The sequence below is a fragment of the Haemaphysalis longicornis genome, unplaced genomic scaffold, assembly GCF_048455015.1.
Source record: "Haemaphysalis longicornis isolate Haplotype H1 unplaced genomic scaffold, Haemaphysalis longicornis Haplotype H1 scaffold_12, whole genome shotgun sequence".
Classification (NCBI taxonomy): Eukaryota; Metazoa; Arthropoda; class Arachnida; order Ixodida; family Ixodidae; genus Haemaphysalis; species Haemaphysalis longicornis.
The window spans coordinates 91196946-91218141 of NW_027526225.1; the positions used below are offsets into that span (position 1 = coordinate 91196946).

Genomic DNA, 21196 nt, shown 5'->3' on the forward strand with positions numbered 1-21196 from the left:
TTTCCAATAAATAGCGAACTGGAATAGCGCGGCAACAAAATGTTGAACAACTTCCGAGAACAGTTATTTCTTTTCGAGTACGCAGCCAGATCACAACCCGAGATGCTGGGGCGGAACGCTACCGGAGGGCCGACATTTGCATGAGGGCGAAGTAGTCCAAGAGCGAAAAAAATCACGTGACCACCAACCCTACGTAACATGTTACCCCACGTATTTTTTTTTCTGGTGACGTTATATTTTTCTGACATTCTTTTTTTTTTTTTTTTTTTACGCGCGCGCTGCGTTTGCACGGCGTTGCACGCGCTCTCCGGCAAGTGGACGTTCTCATGTGGGGCCCATTATTCTTCTCTGTGCCTGCTCTAGGTTCAAGCGCACAGAGCTTTTCTTGCGCGCTGACATCCCAGCGCTCACATGCGGTTTACGTAATGCTTTCCTTCCGTCTGGAGCAGGAAGGCGAAAACCACTAGTTAAGCGCTCCGCATGTTTGCTGTGCGTGCGTGGGTGGGCACACACATTTGGTAATGGTGTACATTCTCGAAAGCAAACAGCTACAATAAACAGAAGGCAACGAAATTTTTTGCCACTTGTTTGGTTCTTCCACACTTCCAGAAGAGCATGCACATACGCGTGCTCCAGTCGGCTGAGCTCAAAGTTTCGGCGTAGTTGCGTGTCTCTACAAGTTTCTTCCTTTCGTTTGCGTTTGTTTTTGACCCCTGTGCGCGAATTCGTTGCCCTTTAAGTGTGTTCATGCAGTTTGTGACGCTATTGAACAGTACCGATTTCATCGAGGATTTCGTGACTCCGTCAAGACGCTGTGTTTTCTTTGATGAGCCTGGCTTACCGCATTGCCAACGTGCTCCGCACCTGGCTGTACGAGCAGATACAGAAGGAACACTCAGAAGTGTCACTTTTTAGCGCCGTCATCGAATCAAGAGCTTCTCACCCAATAAAAAAGAGCGATTCCAGATAAGCAAAACACGCAAGGTATGTGGACTTCATTTTCTCGAAGAGGATATTGCGATCATTAACGTAAAGTCGTCGAGATCGGCCGGGCTTACTGGGCAAAGGAAGGTGCAGTTTCCGTTAATTTTCCCAACTTGCCCAGCAACTTGTTGAGGAAGCAGACTCTGCGGCGGTCTCCGAAAAAGAGAAAGGTAGCGTCTGCGCACGAGTTAGGTGATTACAAAAGGAGAGCACTTTCCCAATGAGCGACAAGAGGAGCTCTCTAAGGCGCCTGTTCCCCAGCAATGCACCGATTTTTCTCAGATAGACGAGAACACTGCGGCAATACGGCTCCCAGCCAACTGGAGAACGGCAGCACTCGAAGAAGAACCGGGGCAGCGTCGGCAAATTGTTTTTTACTGGGCCGGAAAGAAAGCGGGGGCCTACACGATATCCTTTAGAGCGTTGTTGTCAGGGACGATATCACCTATGTTGTCTACTGAACGGGAATCTGCTTCAACAGTCGTGTGAGGAAATATCATTCGTGATGCAATAAATTTGGGCAATCGGCATGGCAAGAGAATTTGTGTGCACGCTTGACAGCCACTGCTACGCGAGCGTTCATTTAAAACGCTGTATTTCTTGATATTTTAGCCACGGCTTCAAATCCCTGGGCGTACGTACACGACTGCTTGCATAATACCGTCCGTTTCGAATAGATCTCGAACTGCAACGGCCGCAACAAAATGATGAGCAACGTCCGAGAACAGTCATACCTTTGCAGTACGCAGCCAGAAGCGGCGAAGACCGGAGATGCCGAGCGGAACGCGCTCCCCGCTAGCAGACGACGCTCGTTCTCCTAGCGCAACTCGCAACCGCAGCGCCGCGGTGGCGAGAGTCGCGGCCGGCCGCCTTCTCTCCATGGCCGCGGCGGGGAGATGCGGAACTGAAAAAGTATCTATAAACGTTGATCTGCAGCGCGGCGGACGGGCAGATGCACTGCGGCAGGACGTGGACCCTGCTGCGGCACCTCCTGGACGAAACCAGGACCAAGTCGCACCAGTTAGAGCGGCTAACCAGGATCATGCACGCAGCGGTCACGGAATGCGGGAAGGACGAGGTGAGAAGACGCCTGGACGCCAAGTACCTGCCGGCCACCCCGACGGTGCATCACCCGGACTACCAGGGTGCGGCCAACTCGAACCTGGACAGAGACATTGAGGTATGGGAGGTCCGAGCGGCCCTGCATGACCTCAATACCAGATCGGCGGCAGGACCAGATCGAGTGACGAACAAGGTGCTGAAGAATCTCGGCGAGTCAGCGATCGCGAGCCTGACGGACTACTACAACCGTTGCTGGCGGGCTGGGACTCTTAGTCCCCGGCAGTGGAAAGCGGCCAAAACCATCCTGATCCCCAAGCCGGGCAAGCCGCCAGACATTGGAAACCTCCGGCCCATCTCGCTCACGTCCTGCGTGGGCAAGGTGCTGGAGCACGTCCTGATGAACAGGTGGCAGCGGTACCTGGAGGAGTCGGGGCTCTACCCGGACACGGTCATCGGCCTCAGGAGCAAGCTAGGCACCCAGGACGCTATGATCCAGCTCAAGAGCGAAATTTTGGACGACAACACCAGGACGAGGGACAACCGTGCCGTGCTCGGCCTGGACCTGCAGAGCGCCTTTGATAAGGTGACGCACTCTGCGGTCCTGGCACAGGTGTCGAGGCTGAACATGGGCGAGCGATCATACAGATACATCAGAGATTTTCTGTCGGGTCGCACGGTTGAAATACACGCTGGCGACCTTGAGCTACCGGAGAAGAAGCTTGGCAGCGTGGGGACCACGCAAGGGTCGGTCATTTCGCCGCTGCTGTTTAATCTAGTGATGATCGGAGTGGCTGAACGGCTCTTGCGCGTCAGCGAGTTCAGGCACACCATCTACGCCGACGATATCGCGCTCTGGGTAAAGGGCGGCAGCGACGCCCACATTGAAGACACGCTACAGGCGGCGGTGGACGCCATCGAGGAGCAACTGGACGGCTCGGGGTTGGTGTGTTCACCGAGCAAGTCGGAGTTGCTAGTGGTGCCACCGAAGGGAGTGAGAAAGAAGAAGCGAAACCCTAGAAGGGACAGCGAGAAAATCGTGATACGAACGAGCGGCGGCCAGGTGATCCCGCACGTCGAAAAGATCCGGGTGCTGGGCATGCTCCTAGAGCGAGGCAGAGGCAATGGCGAAACCATCAACCGCCTAACGGCCAAAGTCAACACGGCCATACGCCTCATAAAGAGGGTATCGAGCAGAAGGGCCGAAGGCATGAAGGAGGCCAGCCTAACGCGGCTGGTCCAGTCCTTTGCCGTGAGCCATATTGCCTATGTGGCGGCCTTCCACAATTGGAAGGTACACGAGCGCAACAGGATCAACGCGCTCATACGAAGGGCCTACAAGGCTGCACTCGGGCTTTTCGACTGTGCAAACACGGAGAAGCTCCTCTCACTGGGGGTGCACAACACTCTCGAGGAGATTGCAGAAGCCCAGAGAACGGCCCAGCTGGAGCGGCTCTCGGGCACGAGAACTGGCCGGCAGGTGCTCCGTAACCTAGGTTTGGAGCTGAGGAGAGCGGACGAGGAGATTGCGGAAGGAGCGGAGGTACCAGAGTGTGTGCGGAGACACGTACAAGTGTGCCCGATACCGAAGAACGTAAATCCTCAGTACAACAGGGAGCGGAGGGCGGCAAGGGCCAGGGCCTTGATCGACCTCCACGCCAGAGACAGCGGTGCCGTATATGTGGACGCGGCGGAATATCAGGACAGGAGGGGAGCTTTCGCCGCGGCGGTGGTCAGTGCGGTCACCGGCGAGACGAAGGCGGCGGCGAGCGTGTGGACACGGTCGGCGCATCAGGCCGAGGAGGTAGCCATCGCCCTGGCCCTCGCCCACCCCGGATGCACGACCGTGCTGAGCGATTCCAGGACCGCGGTGCGGAACTACGCCAGAGGCAGTGTGTGTGTGGCAGCAGTGCGGGTGTTGCGCGCGGTGAACCCAACGAACAGAGCGGTGACTATCAAGTTGTTCCCGGCCCACATGGGAAGGGACGTGTCAGCCCAAGGCAACGCAAACCACAACGAGACGGCCAACGAGGCGCGAGGTCTCACATACCGCCCCGCCCAACCGGCCGACTCGACGAAGGAGTGGTGGTGCGAAGCCAAAGACAGGATGACAGAGTATAGTGAAGTGTTGAACTGGTATAGACTAGGGCGCAGGACTATGCCCCCGCCTCACCCGGGCCTGACCCGAAGCGAGGCGGTGACGTTCCGGCAATTGCAGACTGGGTCGCTACCCACGCCGGTGCTCATGAAACACGTGTGCTCTAGCGTATATGTGAGTGACTTGTGTCGCGTGTGTGAATCGGAAAGGGCTACTGCGGCCCACATTTTGTGGGACTGTGCACAAAATCCGAGGGAGGCACGGACAGTGACGACGATCCCGCCGTGGCTTGCGGCCGCTGCGGGAAGCGACCAACGGGAACAACAGACACGGGCCGTCCAGTGGATTTCGGCTGCCCTCGGAAAAGCAGCGCCCGAGCGAAAGCGCCAGGTGCTCGCTACCACCCCAGCACAGGGGCAGGCGCGGGTGCCAGAGGGCGGGAGTAGTGAGGGCTGCTCGCTGAGTAAAGGACACCACGCCGAGATGATGTGTGGCCGCATCGCGATTACCCTCCCCACGTGGGGCTAGGATAGTCGTCCGCCGGATGATCGAATAAAGTATTTTCACTCACTCACTCACATCGCACAAAACGTATCCTCCCAGGTCACGTGGTTCTGTTTCTCTCGCGCGCACTCCTTACGCAAAAAGAAATGGCATCATGCATCACGCTTCCCATGGAGAAAAGAATACCTTTTCTTTCCTCCATGACGCTTCCTTACAAGTCACGTGATGTAGCTTTTTCTCTCACACTCCTTCAACTCACGTATGCGCGCATAGCATGCGAGAGAGAGAGAGTCTCCCTAAAAGAGTCTCCCTCTCTGAAATGCGCGCTGAAAATTGTCCCCCCGATGGTCGCTTCTTAGTGCGACCGAGTGTGTATGTGGGCAAGAATGTAGCGGCAGCCACGGGATACAAATCAAACCGCTATCAAAACGGCGTAAATTTGAATAATTTAGGTGACTAGCCATGTCACAAAATGTTTCACCAGTTTTCACCAGATATCATCTGGTGTAGCTATTCCGGGACATCAACACCAGGCTCCCCCAAATTTCACCAGATTTACAAAATCTGGTGCCGAATTTCACCATCTGGCAACGCTGGGCTGCGGTGACAGCGCGGTAGGGTCCCTAGAAAATTTCTAGGGACCATAAGCGCGGGCACGGCTGACCGGCTAAGCTAGCCACCTTTAGACCGGCTGCGAGATCGTGCACCAGCGCCCCTAGCCACCCTAGCGGTGGACAACGGCGCGCGGCACGCCGAACTCAACGCCGTCTCCGGCCGCTCGGGCCACTCCCCTATTCGTTCACTCTACCACAAGAGAGAGAGAGAGAAAAAACTTTATTTGCTCAGAGCCATGGTCGGGCCCGCTAATCCGGGGCTGCCAATGGTCGACGAGTAGCTCTCTCAGCCCGGTCCGCAAGCCATTTCTGGCAAGCTGGATGCGGGTTGAGCAGGGTGGCCTCCCATTGTGTTGTGGATCTGTTGTTCGGTGTGATGTTCTTCATGTTGGGGTTTTGTGTGCAGTGCCACATCGTGTGGAGTAAATCTCCCGTCTGGTCGCAGTGCGGGCACTGTGGTGTTGGGTAGATGTCCGGATAGTATTTGTGTAGGGTTGCGGGAATTGGAAGTGTGTTTGTGTGAAGTTGTCGGAGTAACACCTCCTCCAATCTTGTGAGCGAGGGATGAGGGGCTGGAAATCTCCTCCTGCCGAGCCTCTGTTCAAGCAGTATCTCCCTGTAGGCGGTACGCAGTGAAGGGGGTGAAGGTGATCAACTGGCTCCCTTGCCTGGGGGGCAACCAGCGGGGGTGAACGCCCGGAATAAGGAATCGCGGGCTAACGCGTGCGCGGCGACATTCCCCCCGGTCTGTCCCTGATGACCCGGGAACCATATGATCTGTGCCCCTTCAGGCGGCTGATTCGTAATTATGCGAAGGGCCTGGCGACATATCCTGCCTCTGAGGAAATTTCGGCAAGCCTCTTGGGAATCGGTTAGTATAATGGCGCGAGGATGGGCAGAGATGGCCAGGGCGATGGCGACCTCTTCCGCGCGGGTCGGATCCGTCGTTTTGATGGATGCCATTGCAATGGGGTTACCACTGGACGAGCAGGCTGCTGCTGTGGTCACCCCATTGGTGGGGCCGGCACCGTCCACGTAGATTGTAGCAGGGTGGGAGTCCCACGTTTTGGAGAGGTATTGGGCCCGGAGTGTTCTGCGGACTTGATCGTGTTCCGGGTGCACGTTCTCTTATTTCTCGAGGGATGTCGAATCGATCCTGCACCGTGGTCGGAGGGGTTATGTCCAGTCTATTTAGGATGGCTCTGCCTGTTTTTGTCCTCATGAGGCGCACCTGTTGCGCTATTCTCTGAGCATCTATGAGCTCTTTTGTGGTGTTATGGACCCCCAGAGCCATTAGGCGCTCGTTGGACGTAGATACTGGGAGGCCCAAAGATAGTTTGACGCACTTACGAAGAGCCCGGTCTAGTCTGTCCTCCTCTCTGGGTTTGAGGTTCAGAAAAGGAGCGACGTATGTGTATCTAGAGACCACAAAGGCCTGTACCAGCTTAGTGGTTTCAGTCTCCTTCATTCCGTGGTTTTTGGAGGTCACTCGCTTGATCATTCTGGCTACCTGGTTGGCCGCCGCTATCAGGCGACTCACCGCTGTGGTATTGTGTGCCATGTTGGAAAAGTGCACGCCGAGGACACGGATCTCCTGCCTGGCGGGGATAGGCATGAAATCCACGTGCAGCTTGATGGGGTCTTGTGTCGGGTATTTGGGCTTCTTGGGCTGGACCACCAGTAGTTCCGACTTATCCGGTGCACACTCCAGGCCACGGGACCGGGCGAAGGTCTGCACGATTTCTATCGCTCGTTGGAAGCTGTCCTCTATGTCGGCCCTAGTTCCTTGATTTGACCATATGGTGACGTCGTCGGCGTACAGTGCGTGACAAATGCCTGGCACCCGGTTCAGTCTGGGCGGCAGATCCTTCATCACCAAGTTGAAGAGCAAAGGGGAGAGAACTGCACCCTGGGGTGTACCCCGTGATCCCAGCTCAATTAGATCTGACTCGAGTCCCCCTATAGAGAGCTTGGCCTTCCGATCTTGTAAGAACGCCTTGATGTAGTTGTAGGTTCTGGAGCCGCAATTAGTCTCCGCTAAGGTGCGTAGTATGGCCGAGTGCAGGACGTTATCGAAAGCCCCTTTTAAATCAAGGGCTAGCACCGCGCACGGTTGCATGCGGTCTGGGTGAAGGTATACGTCCCTGTAGACCTGCAAAAGCACATCGGCAGTGCCTAGGTGTGGTCTGAAGCCAAACTGTGTGTGCGGAAGTTGGTCTGTGCCGTCGAGAAATCGTTGCAATCGAGTGTTGATTACTCGCTCGAAAAGTTTCCCCAGGCAGGATGTTAGCGAGATGGGCCTAAGATTCTCTACCTTCAAGTCCTTTCCCGGTTTCGGGATAAACCGAATTCCCGCTGTTTTCCACTGTTGCGGTAATGAACCAGGGATCCAGTACTCCCGATTGAAATGGTCGACCAAAGCTTGAATGTCTGCTTCACCTAGGTTGTAGAGGGCTCTCGCTGTGATTTGGTCTGGTCCCGGGGCTGTGGTCTTCTTCATGTTGGCGAGTTCAGTTTTGATTTCGTGTATAGTGACGGGTTCGTCCAAGACTTCGTTGGGTTCTCCTTGGTAATCTGGGTAATCACCCTGGCGGTCTGTTTGGAGATACTTGGCCTTGAGGTCGTCAATAAGTTCTTGGTCCGTCCCGGGGTATTGGTGCACCAGCCTAGCAAGTCGATTGGCATGCTCAGTCCTCGTGGCAGTCGGCTCCATCATTGCTTTAAGAACCTTCCACGTCTTCGCCACGCCTAGCTGGCCCGACATGCTGTCGCAAAACTTTCTCTAGTTTTGATTAACAAGCTTTATGGCGTAATCTTCTGCCTCCTTACTGAGCTGGGCCACTCGGCGTCGTAGCTTGCGGTTGAGGGGCTGTCTCCGCCATCTCTTGGTGAGCGACTCTCTGGCATCCCAGATATGGAGAAGGTGCGAGTCGACAGCTGGCACGCCGTCTGGAGCTTCGATTTTTCGCGTGTGGTGTTCCACGTCCAATAATAGCTCTCAGGTCCACAGCTCGATGTCCACTATGTTGGGTCCCCCCTGTTCCCCAAGCCGTCGTTCTCTGGCTTCTCTCCACTTGTGCCAGTCTGTTAGTCTGCAAGCTCGACGTCTTCTCTCCCATCTGCCACAAGCGTCGTCCATGCTCGTCTGTAAAATAAAGTGGTCGCTTCCGAGACTCTGCCCTAAGTTTTCCCATTTCTCCTCCCTAACATTTCGTACGAAGGTCAGGTCCGGGCATGAGTCCCTGCTGACGCTATTTCCTGTCCTAGTAGGTTGCAGTGGGTCGGTGAGTAACGTGAGATGCTCCCGGGCTGCCAGTTCTTCCAGCTTCCTGCCTTTTGCGTCCGTTCGCTTGTAACCCCACGCCACATTGTGAGCATTGAAGTCCCCCGCCACCATCACACGGGCACCACGGCCGGCCGAAGTAGGGAAGGATTTGATTAGATAGTCCAAATTGGGGTTACGGTTGCTCGGGCTGCTGTATACGTTCAGGATGTGTAGACTACGCCCTCCCCGTTTGGCTGGGTGTATCTCCACATATTCGTGAGGGGTATCCGAGTCAAATGCATCATGATGGCACACAGCTAGTTCCTTTTGCACGAGAATGGCGGTATTTTTGTTCGTTTGAAAAGTGTTGTATCCCTTAAGCTTGATGGGCATTTTGTGCGCTTCCTGTATCAGCATGACTGCCGGGGAATGTACAGCCTTTTCTACATATAGTTGGAGGGACGACTGCTTCCGATTGTACCCGCGGCAGTTCCACTGCCAAATCCTCAGTTCGCGGCTGAATGGCATGTCGAGTCCGTATCTGACCATTGATCCTCTGTCGGTCCTCGCATTGCCATGCGCTTCCTGCGTTTTTCCTGCATCTCACGTCGAAGTGCCGTTATTGCTGTTTCAGTGTAGCGCCGGTTACCTCCAATTTGCTCGCTCATCTGTCGGAGTTGAGTTTGCACATCTTCTTGATGTTGCTTGGCTTCCTCTTTGAAAGCCTTGAACTCCTGTAAGACAAGTTGGTACACGTCTCCCAGAAGAGGGGACTGTGAGGTATTAGGGAGGTGACTAGGAGTTGACGTAGGGGCAACGGGATCTCTAGGTGGTGACTGCGTGCGGAGTGGTTGGGATTTTGATAGTACCGCCATTTGAGCCTTTAAGGCTGAGAGTTCTGCTCGCAGCGCTCTGATTTCTGCCTTTTGCGATTGGTTTTCGGTCTGGAGTGTTTGTATTTCTGTGTGTACAGAGAGTGGGGGTAAGGGAGGCCAGTCCCTGCTCACCTGACTGTTCTGTGCTTTGGCTTGATCCTTGGCCTGAAGAGATTGCTGGATGCCTGAGGACGTCTGCTTCTTTTTCGTGTGCTGCTGCTGCAGCTGAGTGTTGCCCGGCAGAGAGCTGGCCCAGGCCCTGTCCCGGGTTTTCGCTCCGGTCACTGCAGTCGCCCACTCGTGTGTGCGGCCGCATGACGTCGTCCCTTTGCTCTCTTCACAGCAGGTGCTACTCGCTCCTGTCGCCAAGGGTGTATTCTTATTTCCTCGCGCCAGTTGTTGCTGTGATCCCGGTTCTTGTACACTACCGTGATACGGATTTTGAACTACGTTCTTGTTTTTCCCCGGTTTGTCTGGCCTGAAGAATTTCTCCTTGCACTCACTGGAGTATGTCTTGTGCGGTCCCTTGCATAGTGCGCACGACAAGCTCGAGACATAACCTTTGATTTTACCGCCAAAACTAACCAAAGATATCTTGACAGGAAATGTCTGGCGTGGCCCTGCTGAACTTTTTTTTTTGTTTTTAGTTGCACTAGGAAGAGGTACGACCAAATAAATTAAAAACACGCGTTGTTGTAGTTGGCTGGTGGCAGCACCATCGCATTGTGCCGCGCATAAATTGGTACCGCGTTCTTCTCCCGCCGTTTTTCAGGTGCGTGCTGTGGCCGTGTTTAAAATGGTGCGAGCGTAACTGCCGAGTTTAATCATGCTGTCCCGCGAAGGAGCTGGCAAGGGGCCCTCAGCAGCCCCAGCTGAACTCAGCTCATCCAGTTCCTCATTAAAGGCCAGTTTACAGTTGCACCCGCTCTCGCGGTGGGCTCGCCAGTCGTCGTGGTCGTCGGGGACGTCATCCGGGGAGAGCGTCGAATTGCACCCGCTGTCAAAATGGGTCCGCCAACAATCTTCATTGTCCGGATCGTCTGAAGAATCGGCGTTTTGGAGGGACTTTCTACGTGGCGGAAAAACTGAGAAGCCACTGCCGGAAAGGTGAGAACCATGCTCAAACTTTGGCTGCAAACGCGAGAGGTTGGTGATGCTTGGGTTTGCAAACGTGGTTCAGTCCCGTCGACGTGCACTTTTTCGTGCGGGTAACAACCTAAAAGTCGTTCGAGAATGCTTGGCGCTTGAATTTTACAATTCCCGGCGAAGCCGCGCCTGCTACCCAACCCAAGCTAACCTAGCCACATGAGGGCCAAATACAAATTTGGTGTTGGGTTAGGTTAGGTGAAAGGAAGATTATGTAGGCGGCGTAGCCTCATCGGTAGTCGTGCAGTGGACCTTCGTCCTGTACCGGTCGAACCTAGTGGCAGCCGTGCCGCACTAAACAGTCGACAGACACGCCCGCCCGGTCTTGCAGTCGAAAAACCCGTACACAAACCTCCTCGTGTGCCCCCATCCATCCACTCGTCACCCTTCCTCTTTCGTGGGAGCCACGGAAGCAGGTGCACATTTCGCGCACGCACTGCAGGGCGAAGCGCCTTTTCCTTTTTGCCTCTGTTACTCCCTCAATGGTTGCCACGCGCAGCCTCAAACGTGTCCGCAACTTTTCTTTGTAAGCTTTGGGCGTGTGTGTGTACGCGGGTTCTAACTCGCCGCGAGCTCTTTGATTTGATTGATTCAAGCCTTTATTGGAGGAAAGGGGAGGCCCGGAGGTCGTGCATGGGGGAATGGGAAGTGAAGGGAAGGGGGTAGCAAAAGGTCTTCGTCGCACAATTGAATGTCCTTTCTTTGAGCACTCATTTTGCGTCCATGATATTAAGGCTCTTCGCAGTATGGGTAGTCACCCCGAGGCTACACTATTCTCGCAAGGCCACTCTGTATACCAACCATAATTGCCTAGTGCTCGCAGAAAATCGATGTCGTGATTTGGAGGGTGCAGAGGGACGTGACGGAGCAAGGCCTGCCTTTGGAGCGCGAAATGGCTGCACACCCACGTGAGGTGGTGAAGGTCAGATGATACGTTCTCTTGGCAAAAAGGGCAATACGGGGGTGGGTGTCCATTTGGATGGTACCATTTCCTTGTAACAGAGGGCGTGCAGGCACTGTTGGCGATGCTTTTATTCATGAATATCTTGGCAACCCTGGGTATTTCAAGGCTCTGTGGCAGATATCCTTTAGGAGTTTGACGTAATAGGGTAATCTTGCGTTGAACACACCTAGCATCCAGTTCCAGGTGTGGGTTCATGCAAGGCACGACGGCAGAAGGGGAGGGAGGTAATGAAGCGCTCTCCCTGGCAGCATCGTGTGCTGCTTGGTTCCCAGACTAGAAATCCGTGTGACCTGGTGCCCACGCCACGTGTATAGCTACACCATTTCACGAAAGATGTTGAAGGGGGAGCGTAATGATGTTGGCTATAGGAAGAGTTGGCCCAGGCTTACCCCAGCCAGCGTGCTCAAAATTGGATTCGGAGCTCCCTAAGTCAACGACCAGTACAACTCGCAGCATCGGCTCCGGGATGGACCCCCAGGACCTATTTCTTGGATAAGGGCGTGCCCCAGGGGTCTATCCTTGGACCGATGTTGTTCAATTTGGCCATGGCGAGAGTAGCGCGATCGCTAGAGAAGGACACGGCGGCTAGGTTTCCAATCTATGCCGACGATATAACTATTTGGACGGAAGCGCGGGACTTTGACTGCATCGAATCTATGATCACAGAACTCCAAGCAGCTGTCCACAGCCTTACGGACACTTTGCCCTCTCTAGGGCTTGCCTTAGCGCCAGACAAAACAGAATTTCTTGCTGTCCTTGGGAGCAAGAGTTTACCTCCCCAGTTACATCAGGTGGTATACATATCGGACATTCCTATTGCATCTGAAACCGGTAGGATCAGGCTTCTGGGATTGCCGCTAGCCAGCCGCAACAGCGCCAAACAATGGATAAGTCAACTAAAGTCAAGCTGGAAACCGATGCTACACTTAGTGTCGCGTATGTCGAATAAGTATGGTGGTGCATCTCAAACGGCAACCCATACGCTGGCAAGGGCAGTGTCAGTGGGCCGAATATGTTCTGGGGCTCCAGTGTACGACCTCACCGCCACCCAAATGAAACATCTCGACATTCTATATCGAGCTGTTAGCCGCGAGCTCTTGAAAAAAAAAAACGGTGATAAAAAGGTGCAACACTAAAGAGCAGTAGCTGCTCTCCCAATAGTTAGCTGAGAGGGCACCTGTTTGCTTGCACCTGCCAAAATGGCGGATCGGCAGCGCGCATGCGCAGACCGCTACTTTTTTTTTTTTTTTTTTTTTTTCCTAGCGAAAACTGACCATTTACTTACTGGTAGCAGTGGCTCCAGAAAAATCACTTGCAGTTTCCCACCTGTAGACCATTTGTGGAAGGAAATAGAAGCTTGCACAGTTAACCGCAAGTTTCTTGGCTGGTCTTGCTTGACATGCTGTGTCCCTCTTCCTAGCAATCGTAATTGCTATTTACACTTGAAAGCCCAGGTGATTTGAATAAGTGGCCCGTACCCGCCGCGGTGGCTCAGTGGCTAAGGCGTTGCGCTGCTGAGCACGAGGTCGCGGGTTCGATTCCCGGCCGCGGCGGCCGCTTTTCTGATGGAGGCGAAAAGCAAAAACGCCCGTGTGTACGAGATTTCGGCGCATGTTAAAGATCCCCAGGTGGTGAAAATTAATCCGGAGCCGTCCACTACGGTGCTGACACATTCACTGACACATCTGAATGTGTCACTGAATGTGTCTCTGACACATCTTCCTGTCTGTCTTGTATACTTTTTATTGCACTTGTTGTACGGTATTGAGTAAACCATGCCACCTGATCAAGCCCTGAATGGTGTGCAATGTTTGGTGCTACACTTATCAGATTTGACGTGGCCTTCATTAACTTTGTGGATATTTTGAGGATGTTACACCAACATGCCCAAGGTAACACCTCGGGGAATTTTGCCTTCACATATAACATTTCCTGTGGCTGGGGCATTAGCCTGAAAACATACCTTTTTTTTTTTTGTGGTTGGCTGCATTATGGTGGGTTTCGCTGGGCTCTTCACTTGATGTAACGGCCTGCGGCTGTTTGCCCTTTCCTATCAGCATGCTAGCTCGAAACCCAAACCACAGCTGGTATAGGTGTGTTCCACAGGTGCAAAATTGGCAAATAGCGTTACTGTAGCATCTTGTGTGGCGTTTCTCTCTGCAGTCCTGCCAAGAAACCGGAGACCCAGAGTCGCGCGGATCCCAAGCCCGTTCCCAGCCCGGCGAGAAAGCGGGTTCTGGCCACATCCCCTCCTCCAGAAACACCACCCCAGAGGAAACTCCGCACGGTTCCCGAGGCAGCTGCCGCAGGTGCAGCAGCAACCCCCAAATCCCTGCCACGGCCATCGCTGCGTTCAACCACAACGCCCGAGCAGTCGCCTTCGGCACAAAGGCGGTCTAGTTCATTTTTTGCAGTTCCGTCGCCACCCCAGGAGCGACCATCCCGCCAGGCGGCTCCCCCGGTGTCGCCTGTTCCAAGACCACCAAGACGGCGCACTGGAAGCGAGGCTTTGGATGCTGTCCAGCCTGAACCGGTCCCCTCTCCACACAAGTCCACTGGCCGGTCACCAGCGGCGCCCGGCAGCAGGCATTCTGGGAAGCGGTCCGGGGATGCTGTCCAGCCTGAACCGGTACCTTCTCCACGCAAGTCCACTGGCCGGTCACCAGCGGCGTCAAGCAGCAGGCGTTCTGGGAAGCGGTCCAGGGATGCTGTCCAGCCTGAACCGGTCCCTTCTCCACGCAAGTCCACTGGCCGGTCACCAGTGGCGTCCGGCAGCAGGCATTCTGGGAGGCGGTCCGGGGCAGAGTCTTCGCAGAAAGCTCCCAGTTCAAGGCTGCCCAGTAAGCACCATTCGAAGAAGGTGCGTGCAGTTTTGTGTTGCTTTACTTTAAGCAGATGCTTTAAACAGAACAGTGGGGAAGTTGGTATACTTTAAAGAAATGAACAGTGCAAAAAAAGATGAAACACGAAAAAGAGATAATTAACAGAGATAGCGTTGTGTCTGTTCATTCTCTCCCTTGTGTGTTTCGTCGTTGTTGTGGAGCTTATTTTTTTTTAACACACTAAACAGAACAAATTGGCCTGCATTGGCAGATTGCAGGGCCAAGATTGCAGATATCAGACTTGCACCAGTGGTTGTCCAATAACAAAAGTCAAAGCCCCTTCCTAAGAAAAAGATGGTTACAGTGCCAAGCGTCCTGAGTCAGTCAGTCCGATATCCAAACTGCTTCAGCTATGTTGGAATGGCACATTCGGATAGGCATTGGCTTCATAATGTGACGGACCCATGTTCAATTCCAACCGCAAGATTTTTTTCTTGGGGCACTTCATGTGCCTTTTGTAGAAACTTATTGTGCAAGTTGGATTTCTTGCCATGCGTTTTGGGTGTAAATTTGGATTTTGAAATTTGTCTTTAGCCTTTCAAGACACGGTCTTTCGACCAGATAAAGCTTTGCGTTTCAACCATTTTTCACTTCACCCATGATGATAATCATCAGAGAAAGTTGACTTTTCGGCAGTGCACTTTAGGGCAATGTCGGCCTGCACGGGACCTGTACCAAATCCAGCAGGTGCCCTTACCTCTTTGTTCCACATGTGACTCACGAGAAGACATTCATCGTGTTATATGCACGTGTCCAAAGTACACCCTGCTGCACAGACAGAAACTCTTATTGTCTTTGTGCAGGCAGCTTGGGGCAGGAATTGCACTGAGGGCTGTTTTGGGTCCTTGGTTGGGTCCCAGCCAGGCTACACATGCAAAGCTCTCTTGGAGTTTCTTGGAAGCACAGAACTGGACAGAGTTTTGTGATTGAAAACCTTGGGCGCATCAAATGACAACTTCTTGTTTTCCTTTTTTTTTTTTTGTTTTTTTCCTTTTTGTTTTTCTTCTATCATCTAGCGTAGCAAGCCAGCACCACACCTCGGCTAACGTCGCTGGTCATCATTAAAGCTCTTCTCTTTCTCTCTGTCTCTCTCCATTAGTGAATTATAAAAAGCATTGCTCTAAAAAAGAAAAAAAAAAGTTAGCGCCAATCCACCCTGTAAATGTGGTTGGAAAGCAAAGCTGTAAACTGCACCCACAACGATTACCCATGAGACGTCACTTCAATTCACTCGCGCCGCTCTACAAACAGCAAAACCAGAGAGAAGTGAAATGCACTTAACCACACACCCTCTGTTACTTCAAAGAGATATTCTTGGTGAGGTTAAAATAATGCGTGATGCATGAGCGGTGGTTGGTTGGGTTTTATTGGTGTAGCACATGGGTAGAAACTTTTTTTTTTATAAAATTACAGCTCAAACCCGTTGTTAGGCGATCTCGCTTCTCCATCTGTGCCGTCGTGGACTGAGGCGACTGAGGGGGGGGGTGGAGCAGGAGGAGGACGAGGAGGAAATACTTCTATTCAGATTTCTGAACGGCCCAGAGTGCGGCCAAGGGGAGTGGTTCCTTCTTCACTGTAGCCCATGTTCAGTCCACGCCCCCTGTGGTCTGTCCACCAGCTGAAGCTGGGTAGGCAGAGAGGGGCTGGATAGCATCATCTCCCATTGCTCTTGTTCTGTAGTTGACGGAAAGAGAGGAGGGTGCTCATGACTAAAGTTGCACACCCCGGTTATGTTGCAGAGGTTTCCTACTTGTGAGCAAAATTTACATTCAGCGTTGCAGTGATTCGGCTGCACTAAGTGAAGACGTGTCAGGTGTGGGAAGGAGCCGGATTGTATGAGCCGTACGGTAGTTTATTGTTCTCCGGAAAGGTCAGGGTAAGGCGAAGGTAGGGTCTGTCTCGGAAGGCGAAAATGCAAGGTTATGTCCCTGAACGAGACAAGCGGGTGACTGTCCTCGTGTAGCTCCATAGCACCGGGGTGTAAAAGTGCAGGCTTGGTGGGGGTATTCATTGCCCTCCATGGAAGCGCGACCGGGTTTCCAGATGATCTGAATGGAACCATTTGGGGAGTGGTTTTTTAGCACACGTAGTGGAGGTCGGGACACCAAACCTGACCGCTAATTCCGGTAGGATTGTTGGGAATCGGAGCTTACCTTACGAACCCGTGGTTGAGTGGGAGCCAAGGCGATGGCTGCCTCTCCGGTTGCCATCATGTCTTCAGTCTAGAGTGAGGCACAAGCAAGAAGGTTGGTTCTGGAGGTAGCCTTGATGGTGTACTGCTGCCCTAGAGGTTGTGAGGCGTCTGTGTAGATAACGGCATGATCCCCACCGAGGGTATTGTTGAGCGCTTGAGCCCGTGCTTGTCGGCGACCCTCGTCGTGTGAGGGGTTCATATTTCTAAGCAAAGGGAGTATCTTTAGTTTTTGTCGCCGAAGTCCAGGAATACATCAAGCGGAGTGACATTCTGTGCTGCCCAGCCAATCTGGTGAAGGATGTGGCGACTCGCCGCAGTTCTGCTCATTCGGAGCTTCTGAATAGAAAGATGGCCCTCTATCAGCTCTCCAGCGCGATGTAGAGCCCCGTGCGAAGAAGCCTCTCTGTGGATATGCACTCAGGGGAAGAATGGTTTGCTCAACCGCCTTTCTAATAATTATATAACGCATCTTTATGCCCTCCTTGCCGATGCGAAGACAGGGGGTTGACGTGATTCTGGAGGGGACAAAAGCCTGAACTAATCGAAAAGTCACTCTTGGTGTTGGCCTGAAGATGTAGGCCCAGGATCTTGATGCTGGGGCTTTGAGTGATGGCCTTGCCATCAAGGAGTATTTCAATGTGTTCTTTTAGGTGTCATTTTGCGTGAGGGTGGACAGGGAGCTGAAATTTTTTACGCAAACACTGGAAGCCAAAAGCATTAACTTATTGGCGTACTGGAAGTGAGATACCGTGTGTGTGTGTGTGAGCTTCCTATAATCGCTATCGCGTGGCATTCAGCGAGAATGCAAGGGTTAAACCCCTAGATGTGCTTGGCGAGTGCACCACTTGTCTTCCCCGTCTCCACGTAGGCTCGTAGCTAAATCGGTAAGACAACAGGCTGTGTGTTTGTTACTCTGTTAGTAGCAGGTTCGATTCCTGACAGTGCCAGTAAATTCTTTTATTTGTTTGCGGGCGTTTTCTGTTGACACCAACGGTCGCGAAAGAACCTTTGGGGGGGTAGAGGTAAAAAGCTTTGCCTTAAAACAACTAAGTGAGTATCTGCCTCGCACATTGCTTGCTAATGCAACTTGTGGTGTCACAAATTCTAAATGGCGGCGTGAGATTAGCAAAGATGGTTTGTCTTTTTTTTTTTTTTTTTTTTAAGATGCATGCCACAGCTGGTGTAAGGGTTTCTTTTCTGTGGGGTCATTTACATGTGCAAACAATATTCAGAGTTTGTTTGAGGTTTAAGGTGCATACTTGAGCTTTTAAAGAGTAACGAAGAGGCTGCCTTGCTAGCACAGTTGATAAGCTTTGTTTTTGTTTTGATTCAAAGGTAGACGTGGCAAGTAAAACGTCTTTATTTATGGACCACATTTAATCAAATTAGGAGCATATGTGTAACGAACCGTTCTGACAACAAAACTGAAATATGCTTAAGGATACCTTCTATACTTTTTAAGTTACGAGACTCATTACCTGAAAGCTCCCTTCAGCATAATTAGCTAATTAGGAAAGAAGTCAACAAGATTTGTATGTCAGTGGGATCAGGAATGTCTATTCTGTGCAAGGAAGCTGTTCGATTATTGCATTATATCGTTTCGGTATAAAAAAAGAACAAGAAAAGTTTCACCTTCTTTTGTTCCAGGTTCAAAACCTGGCAGTGCCAGTAACTTCTTTTACTTGTTCGCAGGAGCTTTCTGCTGACGTCAACAGTTGCGCCAGAACCCTTGGGGTGTAGAGGTAACAAGCTTTGCTTGAAAAACTCCAGCGTTCGCCGTATTGTGGCAACACTTGCTAGGAACGAAAAAGACGCGGCATAGCATACTCCCGTCGTTCATTCGTCCTCGTGTCGTCGTGCGCATGCGCTCTGTGTCGTAGAAGACCTGCGACTTGATTGTTGAAGCTGCTGTAGGTGATCAGACTCCACAAGGCCCGGCCGCAGGTAGCTCGCACGGTCAAGGGGGAAGAGGTCGCTCTGCTTCGAAAGGCTCGGCGTGCAAAGCATCCGCTAGAGACGACAGGTGGCGCTTGCAGAGTGGAGCACGAACACGTCAACCAAAATGACGGGCGCACTCTGGCCTTGATCAACATAAGCTCATCGGAATGCCATGCCGGCAATATCATCCACTACACCACAAGGATACTAACACTCAACTTCGTGTCCGCCAACAGCCTCGCCATTCAAATCTTGCGCATGAGTGCAAGCTTCCGTGAATTTTTTTTCTATAAGTGCAAAGTGGCAGCAGCTCACGAGTAGGCCCTTATGCGACTGCATGGTGTGGGTCCAAATTTGTAGCCACTATTCCTGCCTTCTCAAATCGATGTGGGCATTTTTCACGGGATGCAGTTTCACCTTCTACCTGTTGGCAACGAGGGACCTTGTGCACAACTCATTGTTTGAGAAAACTGTGTGTGCATAAGCTTGCGCACTTTCCCTGGGTGACTCAAAGCTACATGATTGAAGGCATTAGTCAGCCACAAGTTTTGTTTACGCAGCAACCTGCCGCTACACCTTTGGCTCAACACATGGGTTCGCCTCGTGAATGCACGGGCACAGATGTTGCTGGTAGTCCCTTAGTTAGTTAGCCCTTTAGTTAGCCCTTTCGCTGTCACTGACTTACCGGTACGTTTTCGCATTTCCCCTCTGCAGTGCCGCTGACGTACCGGTATGTTCTCTATTGTGCGTTCAAAAACTTGCGCCATAGCGCAAAGCTGGCACGCCTGGACTGTTTGTGCCATCTGTCGAATCTTTCTAGTAGACGTGTATTTTAACTCTCTAGCTCTCTCTCCCGGTGTATGGGAGAGTACGGAGCGACCGCGCTCACCCTTCGTTGCTCGGGGGTTTGTCGCTTGGCGCGCTGTACTCTGTTGGAATGTGTGACCATGTGGCACAAGTGCGATTACAGGTGCAAGGGTTGTGCCATCCACAACAGGTTTCTAGGTTTCTTTTTTTTTTAATTCTGTTTCCGCGTCTGCTACAGCACGCCAGGTTAGCCAAGCACGCCGTTGCCTCTCCAATAGACTGAAACATGACTCAATCGCAGCTTTCACACACTCGCCGCGCCCTCACTTGCTGGTGTCGGCAGCACACGAAGTTGTATCAATGTTGTATCCCCTTTTTATCTCTATCTGCCATCATGATTTGGCAATGGGCCATTACTGGGCATTGTGCTGGCTGCTGTAAGTGCTCCCTCCATGCGCGTGGTTACTTTCGGATGGCTGACTGCGCGGGGCCTTCCACTGCGCTGGAAGACAGGAGATTTCTCCCCCACGCGCTCTCCTTTTGATGCATTACGTTCCAGACGCTATCGTAGCCGAATAAACCACCATGCTGCTTCCCTGATAGTCCGGAAACCAAGCTGACACTGGGGGTGCGTCACGGCCAGAAACCCCCAACGGTGAAAGGGTCAAGGGCACTATCCTCATCATTGTTCGACCCCACCCCCTGCCTTTTTCTTTTCTCTCAGGGCGGAGCTTTGGCGAAGAGGCCTGCAGGCTACAGAGCTCGTCGGGAGATTGCACGCCTACAGAACTCCACCAAACTGCTCATCCCGCGGCTGCCATTCGCACGGCTGGTGCGAGAAATACTCTGGCTGGTCACTGGGGAACACTACTTGATGCAGGTCCTCGCCCTGCAAGTGTTGCAGGAGGCTGCGGAAGCGGTCATAGTGGCCGTCCTAGAGGGGTCAAACTCGCTGGCCACACACGCGAAGAGGGTCACGGTCATGCACCGCGACGTAGCCGCCCTGGTGCGGCTTTGCAAGAGCCACGGCAGCCTGGGGCCATGCCTGTCGTGAGGACGCACAGACGGCGGCTTTTGGGGGGTCACTTTTGATGTTTTTAGAGAGTATTTATAATTTGTAAATTTTACACCTGACAAAGCGTGTGCAGCTGGCTGTTTTTCTTTTTTAACAGTGATTTTTGTTGCCATATCAACCATCATTTTACCTATTTAATCACATCCATCTTCAGTACAACACAGCCATCAGCATGTGCGCTTAGTCTTTTACAAATGAATTTTAATAGTGAGAGAACATTTTTGTTGTTTATGTGATGACATGGTACTGTCGAAGCGAGTAGCATTGCTTGTTGCTGTTGCAAAAGCTGCAATAACATTTCTACCGTCAGGTCCACAAGATGTTTATGAATTTCCCACCCTTGCTGGTGAAGTTGGAATAAAATTCTTTTTGATTGAATGTTGTGCATTCTTGAAATATACCTGGCGTCTCTAACAAGGCTGAAATGTTTTATGCCAGAAAGCTAGAGAAAACGTCTTTCTTACTGTCATGAACAAATTTCATCGCTGTTAAAGGTTAGGCTTATTCTTTGAATTCTTGGTTTGATTTGATCGATTGTAGGGTGTAACACGCCAGAGCAACGCAGGCAATGAGGCGGGCCATATTGGAGGGCTCTGGATTAATTTTGACCACCTCGAGATCTTTAACATGCGCCGAAGTCTCGTACACATGACCGTTTTTGCTTTTCACCTCCATCAGAAAAGCGGCTGCTGCGGCTGGGAATCAAACCCGCAATTTCATGTTCAGCAGCGCAACGCCTTAGCCAATGAGCCATCGCGGTGGGTTCTTTGAATTCTTTGGGGTCCGGAAGG

General features: G+C 52.4%; 1 protein-coding gene across 2 annotated transcripts in view; it reads left to right on the forward strand.

Annotated features, from left to right (window-relative positions):
- LOC144163006 (uncharacterized) overlaps window positions 1-20783 on the forward strand; it is a 47575-nt gene extending 26792 nt beyond the window's left edge. Inside the window, exons 1-3 of one of the 2 annotated variants that reach the window (XM_077693778.1) lie at window positions 10158-10506; window positions 13673-14369; window positions 20055-20783. In XM_077693778.1, coding sequence (XP_077549904.1) covers window positions 10226-10506; window positions 13673-14369; window positions 20055-20384 — 1308 coding nt within the window. In that variant the 5' untranslated portion in view covers window positions 10158-10225 and the 3' untranslated portion in view covers window positions 20385-20783. Of the gene's footprint in view, window positions 1-10157; window positions 10507-13672; window positions 14370-20054 lie in introns of those variants that run through there. The other variant, XM_077693779.1, reaches the window with a different exon arrangement.
- Window positions 20784-21196: the final 413 nt, after the last annotated feature.